This window comes from Oncorhynchus gorbuscha, linkage group LG13 (genome assembly GCF_021184085.1).
Source record: "Oncorhynchus gorbuscha isolate QuinsamMale2020 ecotype Even-year linkage group LG13, OgorEven_v1.0, whole genome shotgun sequence".
Taxonomy (NCBI): domain Eukaryota; kingdom Metazoa; phylum Chordata; class Actinopteri; order Salmoniformes; family Salmonidae; genus Oncorhynchus; species Oncorhynchus gorbuscha.
This window is the reverse complement of record NC_060185.1, coordinates 78458999-78471026: the sequence shown is the minus strand read 5'-3', so window position 1 is coordinate 78471026 and position 12028 is coordinate 78458999. Positions and strand designations below refer to the sequence as shown.

Here is a 12028-nt window from a genome sequence, read left to right as displayed (position 1 = left end):
TGCTGATTGGTTGAAAGTTCTGATATAACAGGCCGTATACATAGGAAATTACCAAAAATTACTTTCTCACTGTTCTAATTTTGTTGGTAACCAGTTTATAATAGCAATAAGGCACTTTGTTGGTTTGTGGTATATGGTCAATATACCACAACTAAGGGATGTGTCCTCGCACTCCATATCACTTATCCTTATCGCATCCTCCAGATGGGAGAGCTTTGCTTCTCCTGTTGTGACTTGATATGAGTGTCATCAAGGTTAGGCTAGTCTCTTTGTTAGCCATGTGGTTTATACTGGAGAGCACTATGGAAAGCATGTGGTTTCATCTTAGCTGTCAAGTGAAATAGAAGGCATGTTAGATTTGAACAGAGGTGAGATCCTCCCAGACTGCCTCGCTCGGCTGTTTGGGATAAGGGGGCTCACTCTCATAGCCCCTCAATATTGGGAGTGGTCTTTCCTCTACTAGGATTTTGCCAAGGCGACTGGCACTGAATATAATGGCCTCCCATTCAGCCTCTCCGCTCACAAGACATAAAAGTTAACAGGTGTTTAATGTCAGAAGTGTTTCATATGAGAGTCACAGAAATAGAGACAGGCAGCCAAGAAGGGTAGAGGCTTAAAAAAAAAATCTATATACGATTATTTAAAAAATACCATGGTTAAGGCAGAGATGGAGGTTAAGCCCCTGACTCTAGCTTGACTGGGTTTTTGAGCCATGTCACCACAGCACTCCATCGCTGGCAGCTTTTTAGAGAGACAATGGCAAAATAAAATGTCATAGGAAAGACAACACAGAAGAAACAGATCAAAGATTAGGTTTGTGGTAACCATAATAATATGCTGCTGGCCACTACTGACCTAACCCAGGGAGAGCGAGAGGATACAAGATTCAGTCATAAAAAAAATAAATGTCATAAGAACTTACTTCACTGACCAACATAGGAGCTGCGAAGACATGGTGGCATAGGGGCATGGACAATCTGGGACCTCTAGAAGCTTCCAAAGACTAGAACACCATAAAATAATTTACAGTGCATTTGGCAACGTAATTCAGACCACTTTACTTTTTCCACATTTTGACAAGTTACAGCCTTTTCTAAAAATGGATGGGGGGGAATCCTCATCAGTCTACACGCAATACCCCATAATGACAAACCACAAACAGGTTTTAAGAAATGTTTGAAAAGTTATTTGGATTTTTTAAAAATTGAATATTACATTTACATAAGTATTCAGACCCTTTACTCAGTACTTTGTTGAAGCACCTTTGGCAGCGATTACAGCTTGGAGTCTTCTTTGGTATGACGCTGAAAGCTTGGCACTCCTGTATTTGGGGAGTTTCTCCCATTCTTCCCTGCAGATCCTCTCAAGCTCTGTCAGGTTGGATGGGGAGCATTGCTGCACAGCTATTTTTCAGTCTCTCCAGAGATATTCGATCGGGTTCAAGTCCGGGCTCTGCCTGGGCCACTCGAGGACATCCCGAAGCCACTCCTTTGTTGTCTGTGTGCTTAGGGACGTTGTACTGTTGGAAGGTGAACCTTCGCCCCAGTCTGAGGATCTGAGCACTCTGAAGCAGGTTTCCATGAAGGATCTCTCTGTACTTTGCTCAGTTCCTCGATCCTGACCAGTCTCCCAGTCCATGCCGCTGAAAAGAATCCCCACAGCATGATGCAGCCACCACCATGCTTCACCGTAGAGATGGTGCAAGGTTTCCTCCAGACGTGATGCTTGGCATTCAGGCCAAAGAGTTCAATCTTGGTTTCATCAGACCAGTGAATCTTATTTCTCATGGTCTCAGAGTCTTTGGGTGCCTTTTGGAAAACTCCTAGCGGGCTGTCATGTGCCTTTTACTGAGGAATGGCTTCCGTCTGGCCACTCTACCATAATGGCCTGATTGTTCTCCCCTGATTGCTTAGTTTGGCCGGGCGGACAGCTCTAGGAAGAGTCTTGGTGTTTCCAAACTTCTTCCATTTAAGAATGATGGAGGCCACTGTGTTCTTGGGGACCTTCAATGCTGTATAAATGTTTTGGTAGCCTTCCCCAGATCTGTACCACGACACAATCCTGTCTGGGAGCTCTACGGACAATTCCTTCAACCTCTTGGCTTGGTTTTTGCTCTGACATGCACTGTCAACTGTGGGACCTTTTATATAGACAGGTGTGTGCCTTTCCAAATCATGTCCAATCAATAGAATTTACCACTGGTGGGCTCCAATCAAGATGTAGAAACATCTCAAGGATGATCAAAGGAAACAGGATGCGCCTGAGCTCAACTTCCAGTCTAATAGCAAAGGGTCTGAATACTTATGTAAAGAAGGTATTTATGCTTTTATTTCGAATAAATTTGCAAACATTTCTAAAAATCTGTTTTCACTTTGTCATTATTGGGTATTGTGTGTAGATTGATGAGCAAAAAAATGTATTTAATACATTTTAGAATAAGGCTGTAAAGTAACAAAATGTGGAAAAAGTTAAGGGGTCTGAATACTTTTCGATGCACTGTGTATATAATAAGTCCTCTATATGAGCAGTATTGAGCTCAAAGTGGTAATATACAGTCAAAGACACCTCAGTCCAACTATCCTCAGTTAGTTCAAGAACATCTAAATTATCCTTGAAGCCTTGATTACCTGATAAACCCCTGTGTATCTTAAAAAGAAGTACATCTGACATAACATTCATGAAAGGCTTGTTTTCTATGAAGGACATTTTTATTGAAGTGTGAGCGCAGGAGAAAGAGAATCGTCGCAGAGGCATTTAGGCAACGAGGCCCTTGACTAAAGAGAAGCCTCGCATGAATGTGCTTGAGTTGCATGTATTGTCTATTGTGTGCCGGAGGCAGATGGGAGCTCGTTTGTCAGTAGAACACACTTGAAAATCCACTATAAATCATGTCTGCGCTATCTACACAAATGAATTGGACTGTAACAGTGGGCTATCCCCCCACTAAAAAGTGCTCCTGTGCTTTGAGTGTGAGCCCAGTAATGTAGCCAATGCTGAGTTGTTTTGAATAACTTCCAAGAGGAGGAGGGCACAGCGAGGCCTGCTCTTCCCTTGTCACTTGGTAACATTTACAGTATAAGGTGTGTGCCGTCCAAAGGGTTCCTCCATTTAGTGGTTCATCGCATGCAAGGATAATGTTTCTTGAGAAAAAAAAGATTAGGGGCATTTGAATCATTACTTAGGTGACTAAAAGCATACTTATAGTCGGTGGCGCTCTTCCTCCACTTCTCAATGTCGAAGTTGATTAAGGGTGGATCTGATATTTGGTGAGAAATGCAGAGGACCTTTTGGGAACATGTATTGCAAATGACTCTTGGCAGTGCCCTCTCATGTATTGCTCCATCTGAACGCAATTTGGCAGCGGTTCTTGTAAGAGAGGGGGAGAATGGCGTGCTGCAAGCCTCCTTCCCCATACCAGCACGCAAAGGTTCAGGACCTGTCATAAACACACCCTGGAGAGGATGGGAAACAGAGATGTTACCATGGTTCTGTCATGCGGCTCGATTAACCAGGATTTCTGTTAAAAACACAAGGTTAAAGTTATATGCTGTGTAGAAATAATGAGACACAATCACTCATGCCAGGTTAACTCAGTATACATGTCTTGGGTTTTGTTGTAGTTTTCTCCCTTACATCACACAGAGGAGGTATTCAGGGAGTGTGGTAGTTTTCTCCCTTACATCACACCAAGGAGGTATTCAGGGAGTGTGGTAGTTTTCTCCCTTACATCACACAGAGGACGTATTCAGGGAGTGTGGTAGTTTTCTCCCTTACATCACACCAAGGAGGTATTCAGGGAGTGTGGTAGTTTTCTCCCTTACATCACACCAAGGAGGTATTCAGGGAGTGTGGTAGTTTTCTCCCTTACATCACACCAAGGAGGTATTCAGGAAGTGAAAATGAAATTTGTGGACAAATGAATACATTATGTCAACTCTCCATAACACCAACATACAGAATGATCTGCCATCATTGTAATCGAATATAACAATGATAATTAAAATGATTACAAATCACCTTGAAATGTTCAATCTGCAATATTTAAAGGAGATGTTCACTTTATTTCAACTAAATCTGTATTTTGGATGAAAATGACATGTTATAGAATAGTCCAGACTCTTTTTTAAATTAAATTAAATTTTTTAGATTTCAATTGGTTTTGAGAAACTTACCCCAACCAGCGATACACTTCCTTATGCTCGTTCTGCAGTGCTTAGATAAGACATTAACAAAAGCTAAAAAAATATATAAAAAAAAAAAATGCTCTCAGTATAGTGATGCAGGTCTTTAGTTGTACACATGAAATGTTGTCATTCCGAACATTATCCGCAACGTTATATTCCATTTTGTACGACTCGACTCGGAAGCCTTTTTTAACATCAAATAAACTACACGTTTTATCTCCTGCATCAGGATGCTCAAATTAAGATCCTACATCTGAATGTCACAAAGCCCAAATTTACCTGTGGGCCCCAGACACCATCTCCATGTCAGTGTCTTTCCCAGCCAGCAGAGGGACCCATTTTATCTAATCTACCTTGGCTGTCCCTGAGTATCCCTCTATATACAGGCTAGAGAGCCTATGTGTCTGGGCAGTTTTGAATCTCTCTTCACAAATATATTTATATTTCTAACTAATTGCACATAAGTCCCACACCCACAAATTAAATGTCAAAGGAGAAGATACATTCTGAAAAGGGACAAAAGTATGCTTTTGTTGATGGTCTGGAAGAATATGTGAAATTCATGGGGACATTGGATTTATTTCCAATTAGTTCTTTCACCACTTCTGCCAATTCTTAAAACACTGTAAAAAATTTGAACCACAAGTTGGTACGCCGATTTGGGATGAATTCATTAAAGGTAGATTTTCCCCTTGACTACCATGAATGACTTTCCTTTGCAAAGAAATGCTTTTATACATCTGTGACATCAATCTTGCTTTACTCTATGCATACACATGCTGAAGCTTTTATTGCATATCACTTACTATGCATCACTTATTGTCTTGCTGTACACTGTTTAGTTTTCTTGCCACTTATAGCTACTTACTTTCTATTATTCATCCCAGTTTGGTTATCTAAACACGCTGGAGACCAGGGAGTCCTGGTTGACATTGTATTGATAACCAGGGTGACTTCCTCTTTTGTGGACCTCTGGCACGTGAACAAACTCTCAATTTGACCCATTTTCCATCTGATTCTCTCTTACCTTCTCTTTACCCTCCTTCTGTGGCTAAAGCAGGGAAGACTCATTACAAAAACCTTTTAAAATTCTCTTCAAGTCTAAGTCAAACTTTAAGTCTTAAGTCAGCTGGGGTTATTCCTGTAAGGCAGGAGTTGTTGTGAGATCAGCAGTCAACTTTTTGCAAGGATCATATGTCATGATATCGTCATAAAAATGCAAAAGAAGCACAACGAACAATCAATTGTCTGTACACAAAAGCAGTCTTAAGATGTTGTGAAAAATGAAAATAAGGTCCCCTTCTAATCCAGGTGCAGGGTCCATGCAGTTGCACAGCAGGGAAAGGTCCTATATGTACTTCAGGCTGCTAGTGTTTTCACTAATATATCTTTAACTGCAGGGACAGTAGTAAGTAACAGTCTTTTTATATGGAATTCTGGAGTATAAATTCATTACCCCAGAAAACGTTATTAAAATAAGAATTATATTTACATCCCTGATTTATCAACCTCCCAACAACATCTACTATCATCATATTGGAATGGGAAAAGTCAAGGATGCCACATATGCAAATGACAAAGTAGTATACTCAGTGACCACTAGGTGGTAGGACATATACACGCAAAATGTCTGCCAATGACATCATTGATCCACTTGACAATTGAAAAACCTTTAATATTTTAAAATGAGCCTAGGTATAATAGGATTACACACTCATAACATATGCTTGTCATCAATTGCCCTATACATTTTCTAGGCATATGACCTCACGTTATATTCAGTGGGTTCATGCTGATATCTATATCACTGCAAACTGTTGCAATCATCAAACTGTTATCAAAATGAGGAAGCTATTTAGAATGGAAATAATAACACTGCAAATATCTGAAATGATAGCATCAGATTCAATGCCAATTACCCTATTATGATTCTGTTAAACGGTTGAAATTCAAAATAAATCTAAAAATCCCTGCTTATTCAACATTATGCTCTACATTGTGCCCATAAAATATATTATTAATCAAGGCGTAACTATATAATAAATGACATAGGCCTACGCATATACCGCGCATAACTCGATTGCTTTTTTGCGCAAGAAGACATTCACAAATACCAGTTACGCCTTTTGTGTGTTTTAATTGGTAGCATATTGTATTGATTTACTTGTTTTTTAATATATATATATATATATTCAAAAGATCAGCTGATGCATTACCTGTATCTAGTGATAATGGTGCATCAGGCCTTGGCCTACTGATATCACCAACTTTCAATCAACACAAATATGAGTCAATGTAAAAGAAGATAGTGGATAAACGCTAGTGGACGATAGTGGATAAAGTGACATGGTTAGAAGCCTATATTATGGGAACTGCTGAAGCGTTCGAATATTCACGCTTGCGGTCTGCTCATAAATATAGGTTAATTCGTGCATTGTGCGCTGAATGAATGTTGTTGATGTTTATTCATGTCTTACTAACATCACGATAAAAAAGTATATGATGTACACCAATAACAATAACAACTATACAAATAAAAATAATACTATGACATGTATTATTATTATTAGTGGTAGCCCTTGGCGTAGACTATAAAGGAGGCTACACCTGGTATTATCAGATAACACAACATAATCTGACCAATTGGGACGCAGGCTATTACATGAATGATATGCCTACACTATGATCCTAAAAAACCTACACTATGCATTATGATGGTTCTTGTTAATCGTAAAGAGAGGCCTAAAGCTACAAGACAAACACATATTGCTCGACTTGATTTAGTATGTATTTCTATCCTAAACCAAATGCACGATACCATGGTGATAATATAACATCTGAAATAATAGGCTAAATATTAGCCTATATGTAGCCTACTGTTGAGGTATCATTGCGAGAGGAAACACACAAGCACGGCTCCTGAATTACATTTGAGTCATTTAGCAGACGCTCTTATCCAGAATGACTTACAGGAGCATTTAGGGTTAAGTGCCTTGCTCAAGAGCACATGGAAAGATTTTTCACTTAGTTGACTCGAAGATTCGAACCAGCGACCTTTCATTTACTGGCCCAACGCTCTTAACCGCTAGGTTACCTACAGCTCAATTAAACAAGATCAATGATAAATCTTGGACGAACTTATTAAGACCTCAATTCGATCAATTGCCAATGAGAAAATAATTATTTCTCCTACCTCATTGTGCTGCCTGCGGGCCCACAGATCATGTCACCGACACCCGAGGTCTGAGTTCATTTATAGGCCTACATGTGGCAAACCATGAAAAACATAATGTGCATGCATTGAAATTAAATGGGGTTTAGGCATTTGCTTTATAACATACAGAAGGAGAACATAAAGCCTACATCATTATTTCACGGGAAGATGCTCCTCAGAAAGAACTCCAGACATTACGCAAATAGTCCCTACCATATAACTCTTCTTTGTTTTACATTTATGATGAGTTATCAACCTCAATTGAATACATTTGACACCGAGTGAATCTTACCTGTGGTTCAGGTGGTTGGTATTTACAGTATAGATTCATGGCCAAGGTCGTCGTCAATAACGTCATCTATTGAGCAAACGGTAGGCCTATGTATGGATAGGGAGAAGGCGTACAACAACAGCCATCCAGGTAGACTGACAGCTGTATTACTATCAACCTCGAAGTTCTTATTATTCTGAGTGACATTGGCTACAGTTGTGTATGAGTATCTATTGGTGTCCGTTGGCTAAAGACAAACATATGCTAGCTAGGCTACTCTCATTCCAATGGGTCATTTTATTTTCATGGTTTGATATACAACAGCCCTTTTGGCCGGTGAGGGGTTAACCTTTAAAAAGCATATTTATTGCCAGACAGGACGTGAGTGTGTCGTAATTTACAGTGGCCAATCATCACGCGATTTTTCTCTCCTCTCATCCAATGGGAAATTGAGAGGGATCGCTGTCTGTCACAGGTGAGGTTGGATAGTGGATCTGTGTGAAAAAGGCAGGAAAAGAGAGAAAGCTTAGGCTAATGCGAGAGCTGACGGAGGAGAAGCATCGAGCCTCGGGGTATAGGCTGAACGCAGTATTTCTATCGCTTTTTCAGTGGAAATGCAATGAGATACCAAATCTGGGAGGTACAAAAAAGCAGTAATAAATAGCGCTTCAAGGGGAATACAATGCGGATGATTTGACGTTGGTCCATATCTACGCTTTTTACAAGACAGAAACGTTGCTCTTTGAAATGGCCGTTCGTAGCAACTCCTTGATGCCTTTCTCTATCCAAGCCATTTTGAACAAAAAAGAGGACAGTCGACACTTGCCAGATTTGGACATCTGCTTCTCGAAGACTGCGTGTTGGAAAATATTTGGAGAAATGGATACTGGTTCGGAGGACTTTCCCGCGGCGTGTAGAAGTGACGAGGGAGCTTGCATGGCCAGCGACCAGAAAAGTTACGACTCGGATTCAGGTCTCAGTGATGACAATGACAGCAAGAGGCTGGCCGTTTGCAAGTCCGAGAAAAACAGGGATCCTGCTTCAGACGTACTGGAAGAAAGTTTGCAGGACGAAACGGACCATGAATCCACTGTTGTCGATAACGCAAAAGGTCTTAGTGACTGTGAACCTAATGTTTCGGGTAAGTTACACATTTTCTATTGGGACATATCGGGTAAAAGTCTGTAAACACATCAATTGAAACCATAATTTAAATGAATATTCTAAAACTACTTTATGGAGAACATCCCAGTCTAATCCCTTCAAATCATTTCACCAATGTGATGTAAACATTAGTCTATTTTACTCACAGGAGGCACCGCCTTTGCGCATGAGGCAGCGGGATGTTATGTCATGGCATACACACGTTTTTAGGCCTAATTTCAATCTATATATTCCATTAACATGTGTATATGGCCATGATGATTTATGAAATTGTGAAGCTAGTTTTTAGACAGCCTTGGATGCATTTTAAGAGCTAGGGCCTATTTGACTATTCCATCCTGTGTGGTCTAAGAAAAGCGATGATTTTTATTGTTCATAGTACATAAAATGCACAATTTATTCTTTCAGATTCCAACAACCTAGACGAGGCCAGTTGTGATAAAAGTTCGGATCAGCCCAAACAGAGGAAAAAACGTTCAAGGGCTGCGTTCTCCCACGCGCAAGTGTTCGAGCTCGAGCGTAGGTTCAATCACCAAAGATACCTATCCGGACCAGAGAGAGCAGACCTGGCGGCCTCCCTGAAGCTGACAGAGACGCAGGTCAAAATATGGTTCCAGAACCGCAGATATAAAACAAAACGCCGTCAAATGGCTGCCGACTTGATGGCATCGGCCCCTGCAGCAAAGAAAGTGGCTGTGAAAGTGTTAGTTCGGGACGACCAGAGACAGTACAACCCCGGAGAACTACTGCGGCCTCCGCTCCTCGCTCTCCAGCCGTCGTATTACTACCCCTACGCCTATTGCCTCCCGGCATGGACACTCTCTACTTGTGCTGGGAATCAATGAGAATTGAATAGCCTACTTTGTATTTATTTTCCTCCATCAGGAAATCGAGGCATTTGCTTTATTGACTTTTTATGAAGAAATCAGGAGAGATTAAATGAACTCAGAACTACTTATGTGAGTTATGTCAATCATTTGAACTGCCTCATAGTGTCTAGACTGAACATGTCACTTTTCTTGGTATAGTGATGACACTAGGCAATTGTTTCAGATTGTATGGAGTGTAAACCTTCCAGATGGGGCCTACAACATCTATGTTCCTATGTATACTACGAGCATTGGAGATATCAGACCCCCAAGTGACATTTCGAATATCTCCCTTACTGCTTTTCTTTCATGCTGCGGTTGTAGGGTAACGGTAAGATTTTCAGCACTTTTCGAAACATAGAGATAGAGTGTGGACATATATCTGACTGAAATATGGATTTGAAGGTTTCTTTTGTACTTATGACCTTATCGTGAACTGTGGCAGAGACAGTAACAATTGAACTCTTGTTAAAAATGTACTTATTTTCTAATTGTTCTAAATCTGATTGTTTATTAAGAGAGAAATCAAACATTAAAAACATATCAGGCATATTATATTTTGAAGCAAGTCGTGTTTGATTTGAGCCTTAATATGTATGTCCTTTTTTCCTTAGACTTTCCCTCATGAAAAAAGATTGCAGTTGTAGTGCAGTATTACTGCATGCTGCAACTAATGCATCCAAAATACCACAGTCAGCTGCTGACTGCAGTTACTGCACGTTTACTGCAATTTCAAAACAGCAATCTTTTTTGTAAGGACTGAATTTCAGTTAATATGACAGGGGTTTTATTGACCATGATCAGTGGGCCTAAATTGAATTGTAATTGTGTCATTAACCATTCTTGTTGTCATAATGAAAACACAATTATAATAATAACTTAATTAACTTAATAATAATAATAATAAGCAATGAAATACCCATGATGCATTTATGAACAAAATTGCATCGCAACAACCAAATGTAGGGTTTTATATTCTTGACCTAAATGACTAAATTGGTGGTCATATATTACATCATATACAACGTTTATGTGCACAGATACCATGTAGTACCTGTATCCGATAGCATACATTTTCTTTGTTTGTGTAGCCTAATTTAAGTAGTAACTACTTTCTAACATGGTTTTGGTCAGTTTCCTTTCATCATCCTCATAGCTCCAGGCAAACCCACCTTATTCTGCAGCTACAGTATATACCATATAAGCCTACAGTTGAGGAATTCCCCTCAAACCAGTTATATAATAACTGTTTGGGGATAATTTATTTAGCCTACCAATGTATTTCAAAATATTTAAAAGAAAAATCATGAATTAAGCATTGTCCTTTTTTAAAATTCTAGTTGCTCATCATTAATTACTGTACTCTTTATCAGCAGGTTAAAACTAACATGTCTCACTGCGGTCTAATTAGAATGGGAGAGAAATATTCTGCACACCAAAACTGCAGGGTTCAAGAGCATGTGACGGTTTTAATCCCACACTATTTTAATTTACATAATTACATTTCACATTTTGGTAATTTATCTGAAACTCTTATCCAAAGCAACTTACAGTAAGTAGTGTATTCATCTTAATATGGCTATAGGTGAGATAACCACATCAAAGTCGGAGTAAGTACATTTTTCCATAATAAAGAAGTTATCAGCAAAGTCAGTGCTAGTAGGAAAAGCAATTATTGAAGATACTCTTTGAAGAGGTAGAGTTTCATACATTAATTTCATCTTATTCCTGAGAAACGGAATAATTGATTGAATGAACTTGTTAATTCAATGACAGAAAATTAAATTGTGCTGATTCATATAATTTAATTTGGATGAACAAAGTTAATAGATATACAAATAAAGAACCATAAAACTAACAAGTAGATGATTATTCTTATAATTATTTTGTATTATTATTAAAAGTAAAGGTAGCCAAGTAGTCGGTTCTATTCTGATATCTGATGACTACATCATAATCATAGCCTATTAGTCTTATAGGCTATCCTAGCGGCCCTAGTTTAAACCACACACACCTCAGTGCTACCACCCTTACTGCACAACTTCCTGACAGGTTGGCCATACACTAATCCTCATTTGCCTCCCCACTAATACACCTGCCAGACAATGATTTATGGGTCCCCGATTCCTGAACTATGTAAACTGACAGGAACCTTCGAGGTGTGTCAACATGAAGATATCTATACCCATGAGTGTTTGGGTGTTAAGGAGGTAAAGGGAGAGAAAAACGTAAGCCCATGGACTGACTTTTATAACCACAACTAATTTCAAACTCGACACTATTTCGGGTAGATAGGCTACTTTTTCCGTGCGGCAAGAAATAAACA

At 39.4% G+C, this 12028-nt stretch overlaps 1 protein-coding gene and 1 long non-coding RNA gene across 2 annotated transcripts; one reads left to right on the top strand and one right to left on the bottom strand.

Moving 5' to 3' along the window:
* Window positions 1–2732: 2732 nt before the first annotated feature.
* On the bottom strand, window positions 2733–7819 carry LOC123993422. Its single transcript, XR_006831447.1, has 3 exons — window positions 7691–7819; window positions 7378–7445; window positions 2733–3452 (listed from the first exon to the last, which is right to left on the bottom strand). It is a non-coding gene; the product is annotated as an uncharacterized LOC123993422 (long non-coding RNA).
* Window positions 7820–8175: 356 nt separating this feature from the next.
* nkx3-2 (NK3 homeobox 2) lies at window positions 8176–10254 on the top strand. Its single transcript, XM_046296655.1, has 2 exons — window positions 8176–8810; window positions 9242–10254. The coding sequence occupies exons 1-2, from the start codon at window positions 8417–8419 to the stop codon at window positions 9676–9678; spliced, it is 831 nt and encodes a 276-aa protein (XP_046152611.1). The 5' UTR covers window positions 8176–8416; the 3' UTR covers window positions 9679–10254.
* The last annotated feature ends 1774 nt before the right edge of the window (window positions 10255–12028 follow it).

What these genes read in the sequence shown, in the direction of transcription:
- nkx3-2 (XM_046296655.1), top strand. Translation starts at nt 8,417, where the DNA reads ATGGCCGTTCGTAGCAACTCCTTGATGCCTTTCTCTATCCAAGCCATT. An exon ending in CTGTGAACCTAATGTTTCGG is followed by an intron (nt 8,811 to 9,241) that starts GTAAGTTACACA and finishes TTATTCTTTCAG; the next exon opens with ATTCCAACAACCTAGACGAG.